The sequence below is a fragment of the Rhinoraja longicauda genome, chromosome 15 (genome assembly GCF_053455715.1).
Source record: "Rhinoraja longicauda isolate Sanriku21f chromosome 15, sRhiLon1.1, whole genome shotgun sequence".
NCBI lineage: Eukaryota > Metazoa > Chordata > Chondrichthyes > Rajiformes > Arhynchobatidae > Rhinoraja > Rhinoraja longicauda.
The window spans coordinates 49,675,446-49,696,563 of NC_135967.1; the positions used below are offsets into that span (position 1 = coordinate 49,675,446).

Here is a 21,118-nt window from a genome sequence, read left to right on the forward strand (position 1 = left end):
GACATGAGTGAGGCAGGGACAGCGAGGGGTTGGAAGTGGCGACGTGACTGAGGCAGAGACAGCGAGGGGTTGGAAGTGGCGACGTGACTGAGGCAGAGACAGCGAGGGGTTGGAAGTGGCGACGTGAGTGAGGCAGAGACAGCGAGGGGTTGGAAGTGGCGACGTGACTGAGGCAGGGTTGGGAGTGGCGACGTGAGTGAGGCAGGGTTGGGAGTGGCGACATGAGTGAGGCAGGGACAGCGAGGGGTTGGGAGTGGCGACGTGAGTGAGATGAACAGTTGGTGGTTTCAGAAGGGCAGCACTGAGATGCTGCTACACTGTGGTGGGATGAATGTGGAGGCAGCTGGGTGCAGAGGGGCACTGAGGTCGTGTGCGTGTGTCAGAAGGGGGCCGGGGCAGAGAGATCGCTGCCCTGTCGATGGGGCTTTATTACGGGCAGCTCTGCAGGGGCAGTACTGGTGGGGGCTGCAGTGTGGAGGGCCAGTGCTGATGGACTGCTATTCTCTGACATAGTACAGAGTAGTGGGTGGAACAGAGAGAGCACTGGGCTGTCAGCAAGATAACACTGAGGACAGCTGAGCAATCGCTCTGTACACTGTGTGTGTCTGTCTATCTGTGTATTTGTATGTGTACAGGTATGTCTGTGTGTATCTGTAAGTGTTTGCGTGTGTCTGTTTGTGAGAGTACATGTGAGCAAGTGTGAGTATGTCTGTGAGTGTGTGAGTGTGTGCGTGTGTGTGAGCGTGTGTGAGTGTGTGCCTGTGTGTGAGTGTGTACGAGTGTATGCGAGTGTGTGCATGTGTGTGAGTGTGTGCTTGTGTGTGTGTGAGCGTGTGTGTGAGCGTGTGTGTGAGCGTGTGTGTGTGAGTGTGTGTGTGAGTGAGTGTGTGCATGTGTGTGTGTGTGTGCGAGTGTGTGCGCCTGTGTGCGAGTGTGTGTCTGTGTGCGAGTGTGTGCGGGTGTGCGAGTGTGTGCCTGTGTGCGGGTGTGTGCCTGTGTGCGGGTGTGTGCCTGTGTGCGAGTGTGTGCGCCTGTGTGCGAGTGTGTGCCTGTGTGCGAGTGTGTGCGGGTGTGCGAGTGTGTGCCTGTGTGCGGGTGTGTTCCTGTGTGCGAGTGTGTGCCTGTGTGCGGGTGTGTGCCTGTGTGTGAGTGTGTGCCTGTGTGTGAGTGTGTGCGTTTGTGCGAATGTGTGAGTGAGTGTGTGTGTGTGTGTGTGTGTGCATGTGTGTGAGTGTGTGCATGTGTGTGAGTGTGTGCATGTGTGTGAGTGTGTGCCTGTGTGTGTGTGTGTGTGTGTGTGTGTGTGTGTGTGTGTGTGTGTGTGTGTGTGTGTGTGTGTGTGTGTGTGTGTGTGTGTGTGTGTAAGTGTGTGCATGTGTGTGAGTGTGTGTCATTTGCAGATCTTCCTGCCACAGCCTGGGTTTCCGGGCTGCTCTGATTTCTTCCCCCAGCTGACTATAATTGGCCGTTGTAAACTGCCTTTAGGTGTTGGTGAGGGGTGGAATCTGCGGTTAGAGTTGGTGAGATCGTGGGGAGAACAAAACTGAATGAGTATAAGTGGATGGTTTCTGGTTGCTGCACACAATGGGGTGAAGGGTGTCGGTTCTGTGGCGTTCTCTGGGGGTGGTGCATTGTTTAATTATTTATCCTGGCCAATATTCCTCCCGAGGTCAACACGTGTAGGAAGGAACTGCAGATGCTGGTTTACACCAAAGATAGACACAAAATGCTGGAGTAACTCAGCAGGACAGGTAGCATCTCTGGAGAGAAGGAACGGGTGACATTTTGGGTCGAGACCCTTCTTCTGCCTGTCCTGCTGAGTTACCCCAGCATTTTGTGTCTGTGACCAGAAACAGGTTAACTTGTTCATGGAAAACTAACAGTCCACTGATTGCAAGTGGCTGATCCTTTATCTCAAACTTATTCCACCGAGCGCTTGCTTGGCACGGACAGTGTTCTCTCTGCAGGTCAAGGCTGGCGATGACGGACCTACCCAAGGTGAGGTCCGCCCATCATCAGGTCAAACACCTGGGCTGGGTTCAGCAACTGCTTGAACTTCCTGAGGAACTTCACGCCCTGGTTGTCGCCGCTCTTGGAGTTCACCAGGACGAGGAGAGGGCTGGTGCAGGACTCTGTGTTGGTGGCCTTCCAGAACCCTGGGCAGACACGGGACACAAGGTGTGGCAACGTTAACCCGTCTCTCACACGTCCGGGCCACTCTGCAATCGTAGCGCCAGCAGAACGGCCTCTAGTTTCCTTCAGTTTGTTGTCACGTGTACCGAGGTACTGCGAAAAGCTATTGTTGCATCGTGCTATCCAGTAAGCGGAAAGACAATACACGATTACAATCGAGCCATTGGCAATGTACAGGGACATGATAAGGGAATACATTTTTTCATATAATGTAATCCATAAGTCTTAACATTCTCATCACTGAGAATACATTGTGTACCTTGTGTCAATACTGATGCCAATAGTTAACCAATGGTCACAGTATGTATAAGAAAATAACTGCAGATGCTGGTACAAATCGAAGGTATTTATTCACAAAATGCTGGAGTAACTCAGCAGGTCAGGCAGCATCTCAGGAGAGAAGGAATGGGTGACGTTTCGGGTCGAGACCTTCTTCAGTCTGAAGAAGGGTCTCGACCCGAAACGTCACCCATCCCTTCTGTCCTGAGATGCTGCCTGACCTACTGAGTTACTCCAGCATTTTGTGAATAAATACCTTTGAATGGTCACAGTATAGCCATGAGATGAGCTGATTAACATTAGTCTGGTTTAGTACTTTAAAAAGGAAAGATCACTAAATATAAACGTTGGGTCTTTAAGAGCAGTGCATCCTATGACGTCTGTGAAACGCTGCTGCACTGGACTCTGCTGCAATGCTGCCTTCATCAGGGACCGTCTGTTGACAGCAGAAGTACAAAGGAACTGCAGACACTGTGGGTCCTGTGCCCACTGTCAGCATGTGGACAGAGTGAAGCAAGCTCCTGATCGATGCCAGCGAGCTGGCCCAGGGTGACCCCGTGTCCAGTAACTCACCATCCGAGTCCACGCTCTTCAGGGCGATGGGAGGGATGATGGAGAGCTGGCACTGCCCCAGTGGGCACTTCCTGTCAAGGTTGTCCTTGCACACGTTGTGGACCTGGAAAGGCAGGAGCACATGTCCTCAGCTGTTGATGCCAGTGGTCAGTGGAAAGACAATGCCCGCCCTTCACATGCCGTGCCACATGCCACTCTGATCAGTGTTTGACGTCATAACCCCCACAAACATGGATCCAACGTCACTCTATACAACACGGAACAAACCCTCCCTCAAGTGTCTGAACGAGAAAACCCGCTTCACAGCAAAACGATGTAGAAGATGCAGAGCAATAAATAAAGTGATGGAGGAACTAGGCGGGTCAGGCAGCATCTGTCGAGGGTATGGACAGATGTGTTTCAGGTCGGCACTCTTCTTTAGACTGATAGAGTGGGGGGGGGGGGGGGTGAGAAGCTGAAGAGGTGTGGGGCCGAGACAAAGCTGGATGGAAAGAATGGAAGAATTTTGGACAGGAACAGAGGAAGAGAGGGCATGAGAAAAGTTCATAGTGTGTGCACATGAACCACAGGGGGTGCACAGAGTCATTGGTGGCCTACAGGGAGAGTTCAAGGGGCTTTCAATTGCTGTGGAGGGAAATTTGTGAAATTAGTTTGAGTAGTTTATTGTCACGTGGACTGAGTGAGGTACAGTGAAAAGCTTTTGTTATGTGCTACCTAGCCAGCAGAAAGACAATATGTGATTACAGTCGAGCCGTCCAAGTGGACAGATACAGGATAAAGGGAATAGCGTTTAGTGCAAGGTAAAGCCCAGTAATGTCCAATTAGAGATAGTGAGGTAGATATTTGTTCAGGACGGAGCAACCTTGCAGAGATGCTTCTCAAAAGCCGCAGAGCAGTGGCAGTGGGGTCTTTTTTTGATAAATATTTTTATTAAACATAAATACATATTAATAAAATTTACTTATTACATACATTCGTGATATTATTAATATTAACAATTATGTCCTACATAATTCTATACTTTTTTTTTAAGAGAGGAAAAGATAGAGAAAAATAAAATAAAAATAAGAGATCCAAATTGGAGAAATGAATGGAGTATTAAAAAAGTTATCTATCATTGGAGATATATCCATGATTTATTGTTCATAATTCTTCCTCCATTCCATTATTCAGGCCACGGTCATGTCCTCGAACCAAGCCATTTTGACCCTTTAAATATACAATAAATGGAGACCATATTCCTCTGAAAAGATTCAACCTGTCCACTAGTACAAGTCTCAATCTTTCCAGATGAAGTGTCTCCGACATTCCTGTAATCCACATTTTAATTGTGGGGGATGTAGGACCTTTCCAGAATTTCAGTATTAATTTTTTCCCAATTATTAAACTATAATCAATAAAAATTCTTTGATTCGTTGTTAATAATTGATCTGTTTCTAATATTCCCAGTATTATTAAGTTTGAGTCAGGGATCAGCTTCCTATTAACAACATTCGAAATTATTTTAAATATTTCTGTCCAGAATTTAGTGATTTTTTCACAGTTTGTGAATATGTGCGTTAAATTAGCTTCCAATTGCTGACATTTGTCACAAATGGCAGATATATTTGGAAAAATACTATGTAATTTAGCTTTTGAATAATGTAGTCTATGTAATATTTTAAATTGTATAAGAGAGTGTCTAGCATTTAGCGAACAGTGATGTATGTGTTGTAAACTTTCATCCCATATATCAGGTCTAATAATTTGACCTAATTCATTTTCCCATGATTGTCTATATATTTCTGTACTTGGAGCGTCGTTTTCCAGTAGAATATTATAAATATATGATATCAATTTTTCTGTATTTGGGTGTTTATTTAGACATTCATCTAAAATCTCTGTCTTTCTATTTCTAATTTCATGTGTATTTGCTTTTACATAATCTCTAATTTGTAAATATCTAAAGTAATCTTTTGAATGTAATCCATAAATTTGTTGTAATTCTTGAAATGAAAGGAAAAATTTTTCCCTATAGAGATCTCCCATCTTATTAATTCCACAGTTTTTCCATTGTAAAAAACCTTTATCTATCATTGAAGGTTTAAATGTGATGTTATTTACAATAGTAAGAGCTAGTGGTATACATTCCAATTTTAATGTTTTCTTTATTTGTTTCCAAATACGTATTCCACTATCTATTATAAGGTTTTCACTATAGGTTTTCTTACTTATTTTATTATTGGCGAATAAAATCGAACTAATTTCAAAGGGCGAACAATCTTCTTTTTCCATTATTAACCAGGTTGGTTGTTTATCTGTCTCTACTAACCAAAAGTTAATATTTTTAATATTGACTGCCCAATAATAAAACGTAAAGTTTGGTAGAGCTAGACCTCCATTTATTTTTGGTTTACATAAGTGTTCTTTTTTTATTCTATGGCTCTTATAATCCCAGATAAAGTTAGTGACTATGGAATCAATCTTTTTAAAAAAAATTTTAGGAAGATATATCGGAATCATTTGGAAAAGATATAATAATTGTGGAAGAAAAATCATTTTTATTGCATTAATTCTACCTATCATTGAGATTGGTAATGTTTTCCAATATAAAATATTTTTATTTAATTTATTCAATAAGAGCGGAAAATTAGATTTAAATAAAGAATCAAATCTTTTTGTTACATAAATTCCAAGATATTTTATTTTTTCGTTTGCTATCTTAAAAGGAAATTGTTGTAATATATGTAGATTATTTACCCTTATCGGCATAAGTTCACTTTTGTTCCAATTAATACTATATCCTGAATATGATCCAAATTCAGTTATTAATTTTAGTAAATTTGGAATACTAATTTCCGGGTTTGTGATATAAAGTAATACATCATCCGCATATAAAGAAATTTTATTTTCAGTATTTGTGGTGTCATATCCATATATTTCAGGATGTATTATCACCCGTTGAGCTAAAGGTTCTAATGCAAGCGCAAACAATAGTGGGGATAAAGGACAACCCTGTCTGCAGCCTCGAAATAGATTAAATTTATTTGATAGTATTTGATTTGTTATTATTCTAGCTGTTGGATTGGTATATAATAATTTAACCCAAGTGATAAACTTCTCTCCCAAATTAAAAAATTCCATAACCGAAAACAAATAAGACCATTCCACTTGGTCAAAGGTTTTCTCCGCATCTAACGAAATAATTACTAAGTCTTTATTAATACCTCTTTTCGAATATATAATATTATATAATCGTCTGAGGTTATATGAGGAATATCGTTTTGGTATAAATCCTGTTTGATCGGGGTGAATTAGTTTATTAATAACTGTGCTTAATCTTTGTGCTAATATTTTCGTTAGTATCTTTTGATCAGTATTTAAAAGAGCTATAGCTCTATATGATCCTGGGTCCTCCAGATCTTTGTCTATTTTAGGTATAAGTGTTATAATAGATTCATTTAACGTTTCTGGTAGTTTCTGACAAATATAGATATTTTCATAAAGTATCTTCAGACGTGGTGTGATCAGATCATAAAATATTTTATAAAATTCCGAACCGATACCATCTGGTCCCGGTGTTTTACCATTTTTTAATGATCTGATAGACTCTTCAACTTCTTTTACTGAAATTTCCGCATTTAGTGATTCTCTATTTTGTAAATCCAACCCCTTCAGATTACATTTTTTTAAAAATGCTTCTATTCCTATCCTATTTTAGACTGATAGAGTGGGGGGGGGGGGGGGGGGGGGGTGAGAAGCTGAAGAGGTGTGGGGCCGAGACAAAGCTGGATGGAAAGAATGGAAGAATTTTGGACAGGAACAGAGGAAGAGAGGGCATGAGAAAAGTTCATAGTGTGTGCACATGAACCACAGGGGGTGCACAGAGTCATTGGTGGCCTACAGGGAGAGTTCAAGGGGCTTTCAATTGCTGTGGAGGGAAATTAGTGAAATTAGTTTGAGTAGTTTATTGTCACGTGGACTGAGTGAGGTACAGTGAAAAGCTTTTGTTATGTGCTACCTAGCCAGCAGGAAGACAATATGTGATTACAGTCGAGCCGTCCAAGTGGACAGATACAGGATAAAGGGAATAGCGTTTAGTGCAAGGTAAAGCCCAGTAATGTCCAATTAGAGATAGTGAGGTAGATATTTGTTCAGGACGGAGCAACCTTGCAGAGATGCTTCTCAAAAGCCGCAGAGCAGTGGCAGTGGGGTCTTGAACTCTCCAAGTACAGATGACAGAGAAAGATATGTGGGGGAAGATGTCATCTGGAGATGTCGGAAGATGTCGGTCCTCAGAAGGGCCACAATGTGGATGTGTGGAGTGGGAAATGTGGGAGATGGGTAAACTGGGCAACAAGGGGGTGGAACTGGGGCTGGAGGCAGAACCGAGGTCAGCGGAAGGAGAGGAAGAGTGGAGACTGAGGGAAAGGTGGATTAGAGTCCAGGGTTTTCACGTAAAGCCTGGAGTGGTGGGAGTGGCGTAGAGACTGATGCGGCCAGGAACGTGGTGGGTGAGACCCAGACGTACGCTGAGGAATAGTGACACAGGTCTCAACCCAACATGTTGACCGACCATCCCTCTACCTCCACAGGTGATGCCTGACCCACCGAGCTTCTCCAGCACTTTGTTTTTGGCTTTTTTCCAATGATGTTGGAGCTCAGCCAGATAAATTGTTCCAATAGACAATAGACAATAGGTGCAGGAGGAGGCCATTCGGCCCTGCGAGCCAGCACCGCCATTCAATGTGATCATGGCTGATCATTCTCAATCAGTACCCCATTCCTGCTTTCTCCCCATACCCCCTGACTCCGCTATCCTTTAACTTCAAGATCAATTCTTAACAAATCACACTAATTCTCAGATTTAAATACAATTATTAGCATGACTAAAGTCGCCCACCCGATAAGCACGCTGAGGAGGAGTGGAGTCTTACAATTGCTTTGCACCAGAGGCACCTCCAGTCCTGCAGCCTCCGCACACTGCCACATGCTTTGTCACAAACTGCACATTTAGCACTGACTGGCAGGTTCCCCTCTAGCCACTGGTGAGGCATGGCAATCTGCAACAGAGCAAAGATTGTATGAGAGCACAGCAAAGAAAACTGCAGATGCTGGTTTAAATTGAAGGTAGACACAAAATGCTGGAGTAACTCAGCGGGTCAGGCAGCATCTGTGGAGAGAAGGAATAGGTGACGTTTTGGGACTTTGTCCCGCCCCCTCCCCTGACATCAGTCTGAAGAAGGATCTCCACCCGAAACGTCACCCATTCCTTCTCTCCACAGATGCTGCCTGACCTGCTGAGTTACTCCAGCACTCTGTGAAACGTCACCTATTCATGTTCTCCACAGATGCTGCCTGACCTGCTGAGTTACTCCAGCATTTTGTGTCTACCTTGTATGAGAGCACGATACAGTCACAGAGTCATAGAATCATAGTCATTGTCATGGAGGCAGAGAGTCATAGAGAGACTGCTAATGTTCACTACTGCCGAGAAAGGTTAAAACAATTCTGCACATAATGTGTCTCCCCCAGTTCATTAATGAACCACTCAGGTGCTAGGACCAGCAGCTGGAAGTGTGTTGGATGCACTGTTGAGGCTTTGCCTCTCTACAAACAGAGGGAAACTTCAGTCCTTCCACTTACACATCATAAACATGTCAGGATAATTACTCTGGATAATTACTTTGATGTTACTCTGTGCAGAGTGTCGTATCTTTATATTTGAATGAAGGTACCACATGGTGACTCGTAGAGTGGTCAAAGATTCCCACAACCTGTGGCCTCCCCCTGTTGCGTTTCACCTCCAGCAGGTACTCAGCCCTTGCCTGAGCCCAGGGCAGCCTGTCTTCCTATGGCTGGAGACCACGCAGGCAGTACAGGCTGGGGAGGCCAGCGATAGAGATGCAGTGTGATACGTCTTGACATCAATGTGCATTTAAAGAAGAAAAATAGACATAGAATCACCCAGCACAGAAACAGGCCCTTCGGCCCACCTAGTCCATAGAGATCATCACGTATTCACTAACATGAATCCTGCACTAATCCGATGTTACTCCCCCCACATTTCCATCACCTCTCCCAGATTCCACTGCCCTCCTATCCACTAGCAGCAACTTACAATCTATTAGAATCCAGGGCACCCAGGAGGAAACCCACGTGGTCATGGGGTGAACCTGCAAACTCCATACGGACAGTACCCAAGGTCAGGATTGTGGTTACATTGGTGAGCCAAAGATTAAGGGGATGAGGAAGGAATCTTAGTGATCTCGGAGGCAGAAAGGGAAGACAATAGAGAGCAGGAATAGATAGTATTGTTCAGTGAGGGAAGGAGGCCCTGCGAGAGGAATGGCATGTGTTGTGTATCCTTTAGTTGAACTTGTAATATATACTTTAAAACAAGGCATAATTGTGTAGGAAAATAACTGCAGATGCTGGTTCAAATCAAAGGTATCACAAAATGCTGGAGTAACTCAGCAGGTCAGGCAGCATCTAGGAGAGAGGGAATGGGTGACGTTTCGGGTCGAGATCCCTCAGACTGAAGGGTCTCGACCCGAAACGTCACCCATTCCCTCTCTCCTAGATGCTGCCTGACCAGCTGAGTTACTCCAGCATTTTGTGATACCTTTAAAACAAGGCATGCACATTTGCCAAGTTGCCTCTCTTGCCCTCTTTATGTGCCCTATATTTAAAAACCCCTCTGATGGGAAAAGAGCAGCAATGGTACCGTAAACCCAGACTTACCCCTTCTTCATCCTCAATAATGTCACTGCCCACAGTCGCCAGTGTGGTCCACTTGCAGTTGTTGATGGCCCTGACAGCACACCGTTTGTGTGCTTTAAATTTGCACACTGTCAATGAAAAGAGAAGTTCATAATTTCATAAATGATCAGAGCAGAATTAGGCCGTTCGGCCCAACAAGTCTACTTCGCCATTCAGCCATGGCTGGTCTATCTCTTCCACTCGACCCCATTCTCCTGCCTTTGCCCCATAACCCCTGACACTCGCACTAATCAAGAATCTGTCGATCTCCGCCTTAAAAATATCCATTGACTGGGCCTCCACAGCATCTGTGGCAAAGAATCACGCAGACTCACCACCCTGTGAAATTCCTCCTCCTCTTTCTAAAAAGGTACGTCCTTTTATACTGAGGCTGTGCCCTCTGGTCCTAGACTCTCCCACTAGTGGAAACATCCACTAATAAGAGGTGTGTGTGAATACGGCAAGCACAGGCCTGAATCCGAGACTCATCGAGTCACCTGCCCCCTGTTTCCACTCCAGACACAGGATCCTAGGAGCCCGTATACTGGAGCACCATCACGTTTGAGAGAGTATTTAAATTTGTACCAAGGAACGCTGAAAAGCTTTTGTTTCCATGCTATCCAGTCAAAAAGACTATACATGATTACAATCACGCAGTCCACAGTGTACAGTTACAGGATGAAAAGTACAACATTTAGTGCAAGATAAAGTTCGATAAAGACCAATCAAATATATGTGTGGGAAGGAACTGCAGATGTTGGTTTATGCTGCAGATGTTGGTTTATGCTGCAGATGACGTAAAATGCTGGAGTAACTCAGCGGGTCAGGCAGCATCTGTGGAGAACATGGATAGGTGACGTTTCACAGAGTGCTGGAGTAACTCAGCGGGTCAGGCAGCATCTGTGGGGAAAAGGAATAGGTGACGTTGGGGGTTGAGACACTTCTTCCAACTTGTCTGACTTCATTCTTAAGAATGGTCTCGACCCGAAACATCACCTACACTTTTTCTCCAGAGATGCTGCCTGACCCACTGAGTTACTCCAGCATTTTGTGTCTATCTCCATTTAAATATAGTTCATAGGTCTCCAATGAGGTAGATGGAAGGTCAGGACGGCACTCCAGCTGGCGAGGGGACGGTTCAGTTGCCTGATAATAGCTGGGAAGAAGCTGCTTATTGAAAGTTTACTACTTGGGAACACTGGATCTATTTTAATGAGCAGTTCGTCAATACAGGATGCAACAACATGTGCCGTCTGATCCGACTCTGACCTCCCAGCAACTCCTGCCCGGCCCCTGGTGTTGGATCACTCTACATAATGACTCCCAGTGGTCTGGCCCCTGGTGTTATCACTCTTTCCAACTCCCAGCGGCCATGGTGTTGGATCACTCTACACGATCACTCGCAGTGACAGTGGACCCGTGTTGGATCACTCTACACGGTGGCTCCCAGTGGTCCGGCCCCTGGTGTTATCACTCTACATGGTGACTAGCAGCGGCCATGGTGTTGGATCCGGTCCCTGGTGTTATCACTCTACACGGTGACTCCCAGTGGTCCGGTCCCTGGTGGTGTCACTCTACACGGTGACTCCCAGTGGTCCGGTCCCTGGTGTTATCACTCTACATGGTGACGAGCAGCGGCCATGGAGTTGGATCACTCTACAGGGTGACTCCCAGTGGTCCGGTCCCTGGTGTTATCACTCTACACGGTGACTCCCAGTGGTCCGGTCCCTGGTGGTGTCACTCTACACGGTGACTCCCAGTGGTCCGGTCCCTGGTGTTATCACTCTACATGGTGACGAGCAGCGGCCATGGAGTTGGATCACTCTACAGGGTGACTCCCAGTGGTCTGGTCCCTGGTGTTATCACATTACATGGTGACTCCCAGCGGCAGTGTGGGGGATCGCCACCCACCTTCACAGGAGAGGCCATGGGACGTCATCCCTGGCAGGGCCTCGCGGCAGACGTTACAGAAGGTGGGCCGGGCGTGCGACATTGCATACCAGTTGTGCATCCCCGAGAAATGCTCCATGTTCAGCTGGCTCGTCTGTGGAAGACACAACAGTTTGACTACGTGCGGAAACGGCACAAGTGAAGGGAGGGACATCAGCCGGGGCCGGGTGGAAGAGCAAGCAGTCCGCCACACGCCAGCTCACAGCTACACGCACACTGCAACTGACGCTTCTTGGAAAACACGGATACATGTATGTGTCTGTACACACATGCACACACACATACACGCACACATCTGCACAAATATACATGCATGTCCCCACAGACACACATGCATGCATATATACTCACACACATATACACATGCACAATCACACATGCACATATACTCACACACACGCCTGCTCATACACCATCTGCTTTTGCACACACGAACACACAAATATGCATGCATGCGCATGTCCGCAACACAAACATACGCACATGTGTGCACACATGCTCATACATAAACCCACATACACACGCACAGGAACACACAAATATGCACGCATTCACGTGCATACAAAACACACACTCACACACACACACACACACACACACAGTCACACACACAGTCACACACACAGTCACACACACAGTCACACACACAGTCACACACACACACAATCTGATAATGGACTCATCTGCTTCCCTACCTCGTAGTTGTCTATTTTCTGGACAGACTTCAGTGCAGTTATCCAAGTTTCCATCTCATTTCTATTCTCAGCACACAGGATTAGTTTCCTGAATGGTGTTATCACCTGAAAAGAATCCTTACTTTAGAATAAACCACAGCTTTGAAGTGAGGAGTAAGAACTTTAGAGTGGATACAAGGCACAGGTTTCTCATGCAGAGACTGGTTACAATAGTGGAGGCAGAGACTCTCAACATCTAAGTGGTGACTGGATGGGCGTTTGCATCCCTGGAGCTTGTGTTAGGACGAGGTCATCATTCATTGGGCAGTGGGACTAGGGTCAGGTTTAGGCCTAATGCTAATGAATGCAGTTGGATCGTTGATGGTCAGCACGGTCAGGGCGGGCGGGCTAAAGGACCTGTCTCTATGCTGTGTTAGACTCTCTCACCTCCACTGCATGGCCTGTGTTCTGACACCTCACTGTGAGGTTTCAGACAGCCACATGGAAGTGTGGGGAATGGAGGGAGATGGATCATGTACAGGCAGATGTGATCAGTCTAACTTGGCATCATGTTCAATATTGTGGGCCAAAGGACACATTCCCATACTGTACTGTTCCAGAAACAAACATAGAAAAATAGGTGCTAGAGTAGGCCATTCGGCCCTTCGAGCCAGCACCGCCATTCAATATGATCATGGCTGATCATCTAAAATCAGTACCCCGTTCCTGCTCTTTCCTCATATCCCTTAAATCATGTAGCCCTGAGCTCTATCCAACTCTCTCTTGAAAACATCCAGTGAATTGGCCTCCACTGCCTTCTGTGGCAGAGAATTCCACAGAATCACAACTCTCCGGGTGAATTTTTCTCCTCATCTCATTCCTAAATGGCCTACCCCTTATTCTTAAACTGTGACCCCTGGTTCTGGACTCCCCAGCATCGGGAACATTTTTTCCTGTATCTAGCCTGTCCAATCCATTAAGAATGTTACATGTTTCTATAAGATTCCCTCTCATCCGTCTAAATTCCAGTGAATACAAGCCCAGTCGATGCATTCTTTCATCATATGTCATCTATGTTCAGTGTTCGATGAGTGGGCTGCTTGTCAAAGGGACAGGCAAGTGTGGTATCTGATCAGGCCCTTCAGACCACCATCCATGTCCACCATTACCCATCCGTTTACACTGACCCCACACTGATCCTGTTTTTTTCTCCCTACTTTGCCAACAACGCCCCCCCCCAACCCCCCCCCCCCCCCAGATCCTACTGCTCACCCCCTTGCAAAGGGTAATTGTCAGCAGCCAATTAACCCACCGACCCGCATGTCTTTGGGATGTGCGAGGAACCAGGAGCACCTGGAGATACACAGGTCTCCACCACACCAACATTCTTGTTCTTCTCGCCACCACTCATGTGCTTTGTAGGCCAAGATACATGAGTCATGGTGTGAGCATTAGAACCTCTCTTTCTAATGAATGGTCATCGACTGGAAACATGAACTCGGTTTCTCTCTGCACAGGCGCTGCCTGGCCTGCTGAATATTGCAGCCACCAGTTTGTGTCTCCTAAACCCCAGAGTCCTGGCCGGTCTCCCTGCCACAAATACATTCGCATGCTCCAGCTGGCAAAAGAGGAGTGGTCCCGCAACAATCAGCAACTTACAGTGAAACTGTTGTTGATGTTTTTCGTGCTCGTCTCAGCTACACTCGCACTGGACAGATAGACCTCATCGAATATCAGGGACTGGAATGGCAGAAACAAACTACAGTCAGAATACAGGCGGAACCAATAACAGGAATCATAGCACCGGATGATTTAGTCCACAGGTTGAACCAGGAGCAGAAATCAGGAGAAATTCAGTGGGTAAGCTGCCGAAGGAACAGGAAGCAGGTTACAGGTGATTCAGGGTACAGGTGATTCACAGTACAGGTGAATCAGGGCACAAGTGATTCACAGTACAGGTGATTCACAGTACAGGTAATTCAGGGTACAAGTGATTCACGGTACCAGTGAATCAGCGTACAGGTGATTCACGGTACAGTTGAACCAGGGTACAAACAACTCTGGGAACAGGTGATTCAGGGGACAGATAAATCAGACAAGACAACTCTGGGGACAGGTGATTCAGGGTACAGGTGATTCAGGGTCCAGACAACTCTGGGGACAGGTGAATCAGGATTCACCTGATTCACGTGATTCAGGGTACAGTTGAATCAAGGTCCAGACAACTCTGGGGACAGGTGATTCAGGGTACAGGTGAATCGGGGGACAGGTGATTCGGGGGGCAGGTGATTCGGGGGACAGGTGAAACGGGGGACAGGTGATTCGGGGGTCAGGTGATTAGGGGGCCAGGTGATTCTGGGGACAGGTGATTCGGGGGACAGGTGATTCGGGGGACAGGTGATTCGGGGGACAGGTGATTCGGGGGACAGGTGATTCGGGGGACAGGTGATTCAGGGGTCAGGTGATTAGGGGGACAGGTGAATCGGGGGACAGGTGAATCGGGGGACAGGTGAATCGGGGACAGGTGAATCGGGTGACAGGTGAATCGGGGACAGGCGAATCAGGGTACACGTGATTCAGGGTACAGTTGAATCAAGGTCCAGACAACTCTGGGGACAGGTGATTCAGGGTACAGGTGAATCGGGGGACAGGTGATTCGGGGGACAGGTGATTCGGGGGACAGGTGATTCGGGGGACAGGTGATTCGGGGGACAGGTGATTCAGGGGCAGGTGATTCGGGGGACAGGTGAATCGTGGGACAGGTGATTTGGGGGTCAGGTGATTAGGGGGACAGGTGATTCGGGGGACAGGTGAATCGGGGACAGGTGAATCGGGGACAGGTGAATCATGGACAGGTGAATCGGGGGACAGGTGAATCGGGGACAGGTGAATCGGGGACAGGTGAATCGCGGACAGGTGAATCGGGGGACAAGTGAATCGGGGGACAGGTGAATCGGGGGACAGGTGAATCAGGGGACAGGTGAATCAGGGGACAGGTGAATCAGGGGACAGGCTAAAGCATGGACAGGAATCAAAGTACAGGCTGAATGAGGAACAGGTCAGCTAGGAACAAGGTGTGAAGGAACAGACACCGGGTCTAGACTGTGCTGGAGAAGCTGGAATAAGGAACAGGAATCAGGAGTCAATTGCTGTTGTGTGTCTTGTACACAGGGCAAACCATCACCCCAGAGTCCTTGAGACGGAATATTTAGAACGTGGTGGGGCAGATGGGGCGGCTTATCTCACTGGTGTCTGTGATGGGTCATGTTGATGAACGTGCAGCGGTCCATCGCCCACCTATTGAACCATTCAATCCTGCTCATTTAAACTAATTGAACTATCGACCTTCGAGCTGTCTTTAATTGGCCTTGATCTGATACCATCCTTTACCTGTCCACTGTGCAAGGCTTGATTGTAATCACGCATAGTCTTTTCTTTGACTGGATACCACGTGACAAAAGCTTTTCACCTAACGTTAGTACACATGACAATAATAAACTGAACTAAAAATACTAAAATAGCTTTAAGGTCAGGGGTAGAATGTTTAAAGAAATGCGCAGGGCAGGTTTTTGAGATTCCCATCTCATGACTCATCAGTCATGATTTAATTGAATAGTGGAGAGTGTTTGAGTAACTGACTGTCATACCCCTGCTGCTAACTTGGAAGTTAGTGATATATTAAAAGGAAAAATGGTTGTAACAAGCATTGCCCAGTGGCAGAATCATGCCAGCCTGGGCTCCCCTGCTGTCGGGGTCAGCTATAGACCATGTTCTGGGAGTTCTGTCAGAAGCCTCGCCAAAGTTCTTCTCTCCCCTCCAGATTTGAGTTTAGTTTATTGTCACGTGTACCGAGGTTATTGTGAAAGGCTTTTGTTGTGTGCCAACCAGTCAGTGAAAAGACGATACATGATTACAATCCAGCCATTCACAGTGTGTAGCCACATGATAAAGGGAATAACCTGAATAACATTTAGTGCAAGATAAAGCCAGTAAAGTCCGATCAAAGATAGTCCGAGGGTCACCAATGATGTAGATAGTGGTTTAGGACCGGTGTGGTAGGATGGTTCAGTTGCCCGATAACAGCCGGGAAGAATTCACCTCCTCCCAGTCATCTCATGGGGGACCACCAGCACCGCGAGCTGTGGTTACGTCAAAATACTTACCACGCCAACTGGGATAATTATTTACATCCATCACAGTCTGGAGTACTGTGGTTTGGCACAGTGTGGGGAGGGATGGGGTGGGAACACGCAGGGAAGGGCTCTCACTGCAGCAGTGTGGTCTCGCGCCAGCCCATCATACAATCATTCGCAACGTGACGGAACATCTTGGTACACTGGGAGAACACACAGAGACTGGACCCCATCCCATTTACCTTTGCATCCTTGGCCCAATACAGGGTCCTCCCTCTCAGCTTAAAGTACCTCCTCTTCCACCTCTGGAATGAGCTGGTCTGCTTCTGCAACAGTCCTTCAATAATGCTCTTCTGTGTAAAAATGAAACGGCAGTCCATGAGTGAATGGGAGAGGATGCTACTTGTACTGTGAGCTGTGTTTGTTTGTGATGTAGCTTCTCACAGTGTCTCGGTAAAACTCCCCGCACTTCCACTCGTTACACTTGTTTTTAATTTCAAAAATAACCTTAATTCATTACAAAGTTTCTACAAAAAAAATAAAAGCAGTGGATGATTTTTGTTTCTTTTATAATATTAGAACAGTTGAGCGTAGGAACTCCCCGAACTCCCCACTGGCTTGTCCCCTCCCCAAACTCCCCACTGACTGGTACCCTCCCCAAACTCCCCACTGACTGGTACCCTCCTCGAATTTCCCACTTGCTGCTGGTTCTTCCGCATTCTCTTCTACCTTCACATTCCCCGTTTACTGGAATGAAAATGTCAAATACTCTCAGGTGAGAGGAGCAAAGTTCGAAGGAGTTTATTACACAGAGGGTAGTGGGGGCCTGGAACCTGCTGCTCGGGGGGGGTGGGGGGGGGAGGCAGATACGGTAGTGGTGTTTAAAAGGCTTTTAGATAGGCAGATGGATATGCATGGCATGGAGGATTATGGATCACATACAGGCATCGGAGATTAGTTTAACTTGGCACAAACACCACAGGCCATTTTATGTTCTAGAATAATGTTTACAGTACACTGTCCCACCAAACACTCCCAGGACAGAAACATCCGGATCCAGGCAGCGGGTAGCCGACTGCAACACCGGGGCCGGCTGCCCGCCCCTTTTCCGGGCATACGTCCGTGCCCGCGTGTCCCTGGAGACGGAACGCGTGGTGTCCACGGGGACGCTGGCCTTCCGTGAACGCTGGTCGACGTGGGATACCGAGTGCAACACTGATGAGGATGACGTTCTTTTAAAATTGATGACTGTTGTTTTGTAAAATGCCACAAAGGCAGTTTTGACCGTGTTATCCTTTTGTATGTTTGTTTTCGTTTTAGACAATTGACAATAGGTCCAGGAGGAGGCCATTTGGCCCTTCGTGCCAGCACCACCATTCACCGTGATCATGGCTGATCATTCTCAATCAGTACCCCGTTCCTGCCTTCTCCCCATACCCTATGACTCCGCTATCCTTAAGAGCTCTATCTAGCTCTCTCTTGAAAGCATCCAGAGAATTGGCCTCCACTGCCTTCTGAGGCAAAGAATTCCACAGCTTCACAACTCTGAATGAAAAAGTTCTTCCTCATCTCCATTCTAAATGGCCTACCGCTTATTCTTAAACTGTGGCCCATGGTTCGGGACTCCCCCAACATTGGGAACATGTTTTCTGCCTCGAACGTGTCCAATCCCTTAATAATCTTATATGTTTCAATAAGATCCCCTCTCATCCTTGTAAATTCCAGAGTATACAAGCCTAGTCGCTCCAGGCTTTCAACATATGACAGTCCTGCCATTCCGGGAATTAACATAGTAAACCTCCGCTGCACTCCTTCAATATTCTGAATAAAAGTATTTGTATATTTTTTAAAAAGGGGAGAAGTATGGCGGGCAAGACACTGAATAATGAACCCAGGACACACAATCCCAGATCCTCATAATTTCACCCTGGAGGCCGTTTTAAGTGAGAATGACAGTTCTCACATCATGGGTGATATGAGTGTTCACACACAACCTCCATAAACATCTTCACAGGCCCATGCCGCTGGTCTTTGTGGCTCAGTGTTCCCTCAGCACTCCCTCCAACAGCCACTGCATCCAAAGTACTTGCGTGGAACCGCAGGTGCTGCTTTTACACTGAAGATAGACACAAAATGTTGGAGTAACTTAGCGGAACAGGCAGCATCTCTGGAGAGAAGGAATGGGTGACGTTTCGGGTCGACTCGGGTCTGAAGAACGGTCACGACCTGAAACGTCACCCGTTCCTTCTCTCCACAGATGCTGCCTGACCCACTGAGTTACTCCAGCACTCTGTGAAACGTCACCTATCCATGTTCTCCACAGATGCTGCCTGACCCACTGAGTTACTCCAGCACTCTGTGAAACGTCACCTGTCCATGTTCTCCACAGATGCTGCCTGACCCGCTGAGTTACTCCAGCATTTTGTGTCTGTCTGCCTGTAGTTTGCACCTTTCTCGTTGCCGAGTGTTGGGTCTGACATTTCACTGCACTGAACTGGAATGGAGTCCAGCTCACCAGTGCTGCACCCAAACCCCCTGAATGCTCCCATCTCAAACGGAACAAGTTAAAGCTGCCTCTCTTCAAGAAAGACGCACTCTAATTTTCACCTAACTAAGGCTTTCAGGAGGAATGTGAACAAGTCAGGAAGAATGCGAAATGTGAATGGCTTGATTGGGCAGTCACGGTGGCACAGCAGTAGAGTTGCTGCCTTACAGCGAATTCAGCGCCGGAAACCCGGGTTCGATCCGACTGGTCAGCATGCAACAACAGCTTCGCACTGTACCTCAGTAAACGTGACAATAAACTCAACGAAACTGCCCATGGGAATCTAGTTATTTTTAAATGATAATTAAAGCAAAGTTTGCCAGCACCATGCAGAGTGGTTGGTGGAAGAGACAATATCCAGTCATCACATTATCAGGTGCACACCTGTAACAAAGTTAAATATTGGACACCTGGGCCCTAATAATTGACATTGCAGCAATGTTAATGCAAAACCAGACACACAGTGCTGGAGTAACTCAGCGGGTCAGGCAGCATCTGTGGAGAACATGGATAGGTGACATTTCACAGAGTGCTGGAGTAACTCAGCGAGTCAGGCAGCATCTGTGGAGAACATGGATAGGTGACTTATTCACAAAATGCTGGAGTAACTCAGCAGGTCAGGCAGCATCTCGGGAGAGAAGGAATGGGTGACGTTTCGGGTCGAGACCCTTCTTCAGACGTTTCACAGAGTGCTGGAATAACTCAGCGGGTCAGGCAGCATCTCTGGATAGGTGAAGTTTTAGGTAGCAAGTATGAAGAAGTGTACTGATCTGAAGCGTCACCTATCCATGTTCTCCACAGATGCTGCCTGACCCGCTGAGTTACTCCAGCACTCTGAAACGTCACCTATCCATGTTCCCCACAGATGCTGCCTGACCCACTGAGTTACTCCCGCATTTTGTGTCTATTTTTGTAAACCAGCATCTACAGTTCTTTATTTCTACTGCTTAATGTAACATCTTCCAGCATGCCTCATTTAGATAGAATAAAACAAGAATCAACACAAAGCATATTTAAAGATGCAAATTTAGAGTCAGAAGGTGCTTTTAAGCAGATCATTGAGTTACATAACGTGGTAAAGGCCCTTCAGCCCAAGACTTGCACACCATCCTGCAAGCTGCCATTTATAGTAACTCCATTTTATGCTCATCACCTTCACATCAACTGTCCCCTCGTTCTACCATTCACCCCCGCACCGGGACAATTCACAACAGCCAAATAACCTACCGACCGCACAACCTTGAGACATGTGTGGAATCCAGAACTCCTGAGAAAATGCATTCATGAGAAGAACGTGCAAACTCCATGCAGACAGCACCAGGGATCAGCATTGAACCGAGCGAGGTCACTGGAGCTGTGAGGCTCATCCATGTCATCCCAATACTTGTCAGAATTGCCTCGATCTTTGGAGTGTGGGAGGACACTGGAGTACCCGGAGAAAACCCACGCGGTCACAAGGAGAAAACGCTGTACAAAACTCCATAAAGACAGCACCCATAGTCAGGATCGAACCCGGGTCTCCATCGATGTGAGGCAGCAACACTACCGATGTGTCACTGTGCTGCGCTGATTATATTTTTACGATCTCCCACGTACAGTACCGTGGTGACTCTCCCTGACCTACCGAAATGCACATATCACAATCTAAATACATGCACATGGGGTTATACCCTGGGTGGTGAATCTGTGGGATTCTCTGCCCCTGCACGATCGTGGAGCCTGGATCTCTGGGGGGTATTTGGGCATGGAGGGTTGTGGGGAAAGGCGCATGAGTGGGGCATATCAGCTGCGATAATATTGAGGTGGTGGGACAGGATCGAGGGGCTGAGTGGCCTGCTCCTATTGTACACAATGTGGGGGCATTGTGCAGCACCCAGACAGAGGAACCGTGACTGTGTGGACAGGCTGGGCTGAGACCCCTCCAGCTTCTCTCTGCATTGATATCAATGAGAGCGGGCAGTGAGAGGCGAGATCAGTGCTGTCACCGACAGGGCTGTTTACAGCAGTCAGTCTACTGCATGTACACAACA

General features: G+C 46.8%; 1 protein-coding gene across 1 annotated transcript in view; it reads right to left on the reverse strand.

Annotated features, from left to right (window-relative positions):
- The window catches only part of LOC144600725 (diacylglycerol kinase eta), a 102,180-nt gene that overhangs the window by 26,148 nt on the left and 54,914 nt on the right, over positions 1-21,118 (reverse strand). Inside the window, exons 2-9 of the mRNA XM_078412648.1 lie at positions 16,786-16,896; positions 14,070-14,150; positions 12,432-12,536; positions 11,698-11,830; positions 9,769-9,875; positions 7,962-8,087; positions 3,046-3,148; positions 1,994-2,156 (exon numbers count right to left, since the gene is read on the reverse strand). Of these exons, the coding sequence (XP_078268774.1) occupies positions 1,994-2,156; positions 3,046-3,148; positions 7,962-8,087; positions 9,769-9,875; positions 11,698-11,830; positions 12,432-12,536; positions 14,070-14,150; positions 16,786-16,896 (929 nt within the window). The remainder of the gene's footprint in view (positions 1-1,993; positions 2,157-3,045; positions 3,149-7,961; positions 8,088-9,768; positions 9,876-11,697; positions 11,831-12,431; positions 12,537-14,069; positions 14,151-16,785; positions 16,897-21,118) is intronic.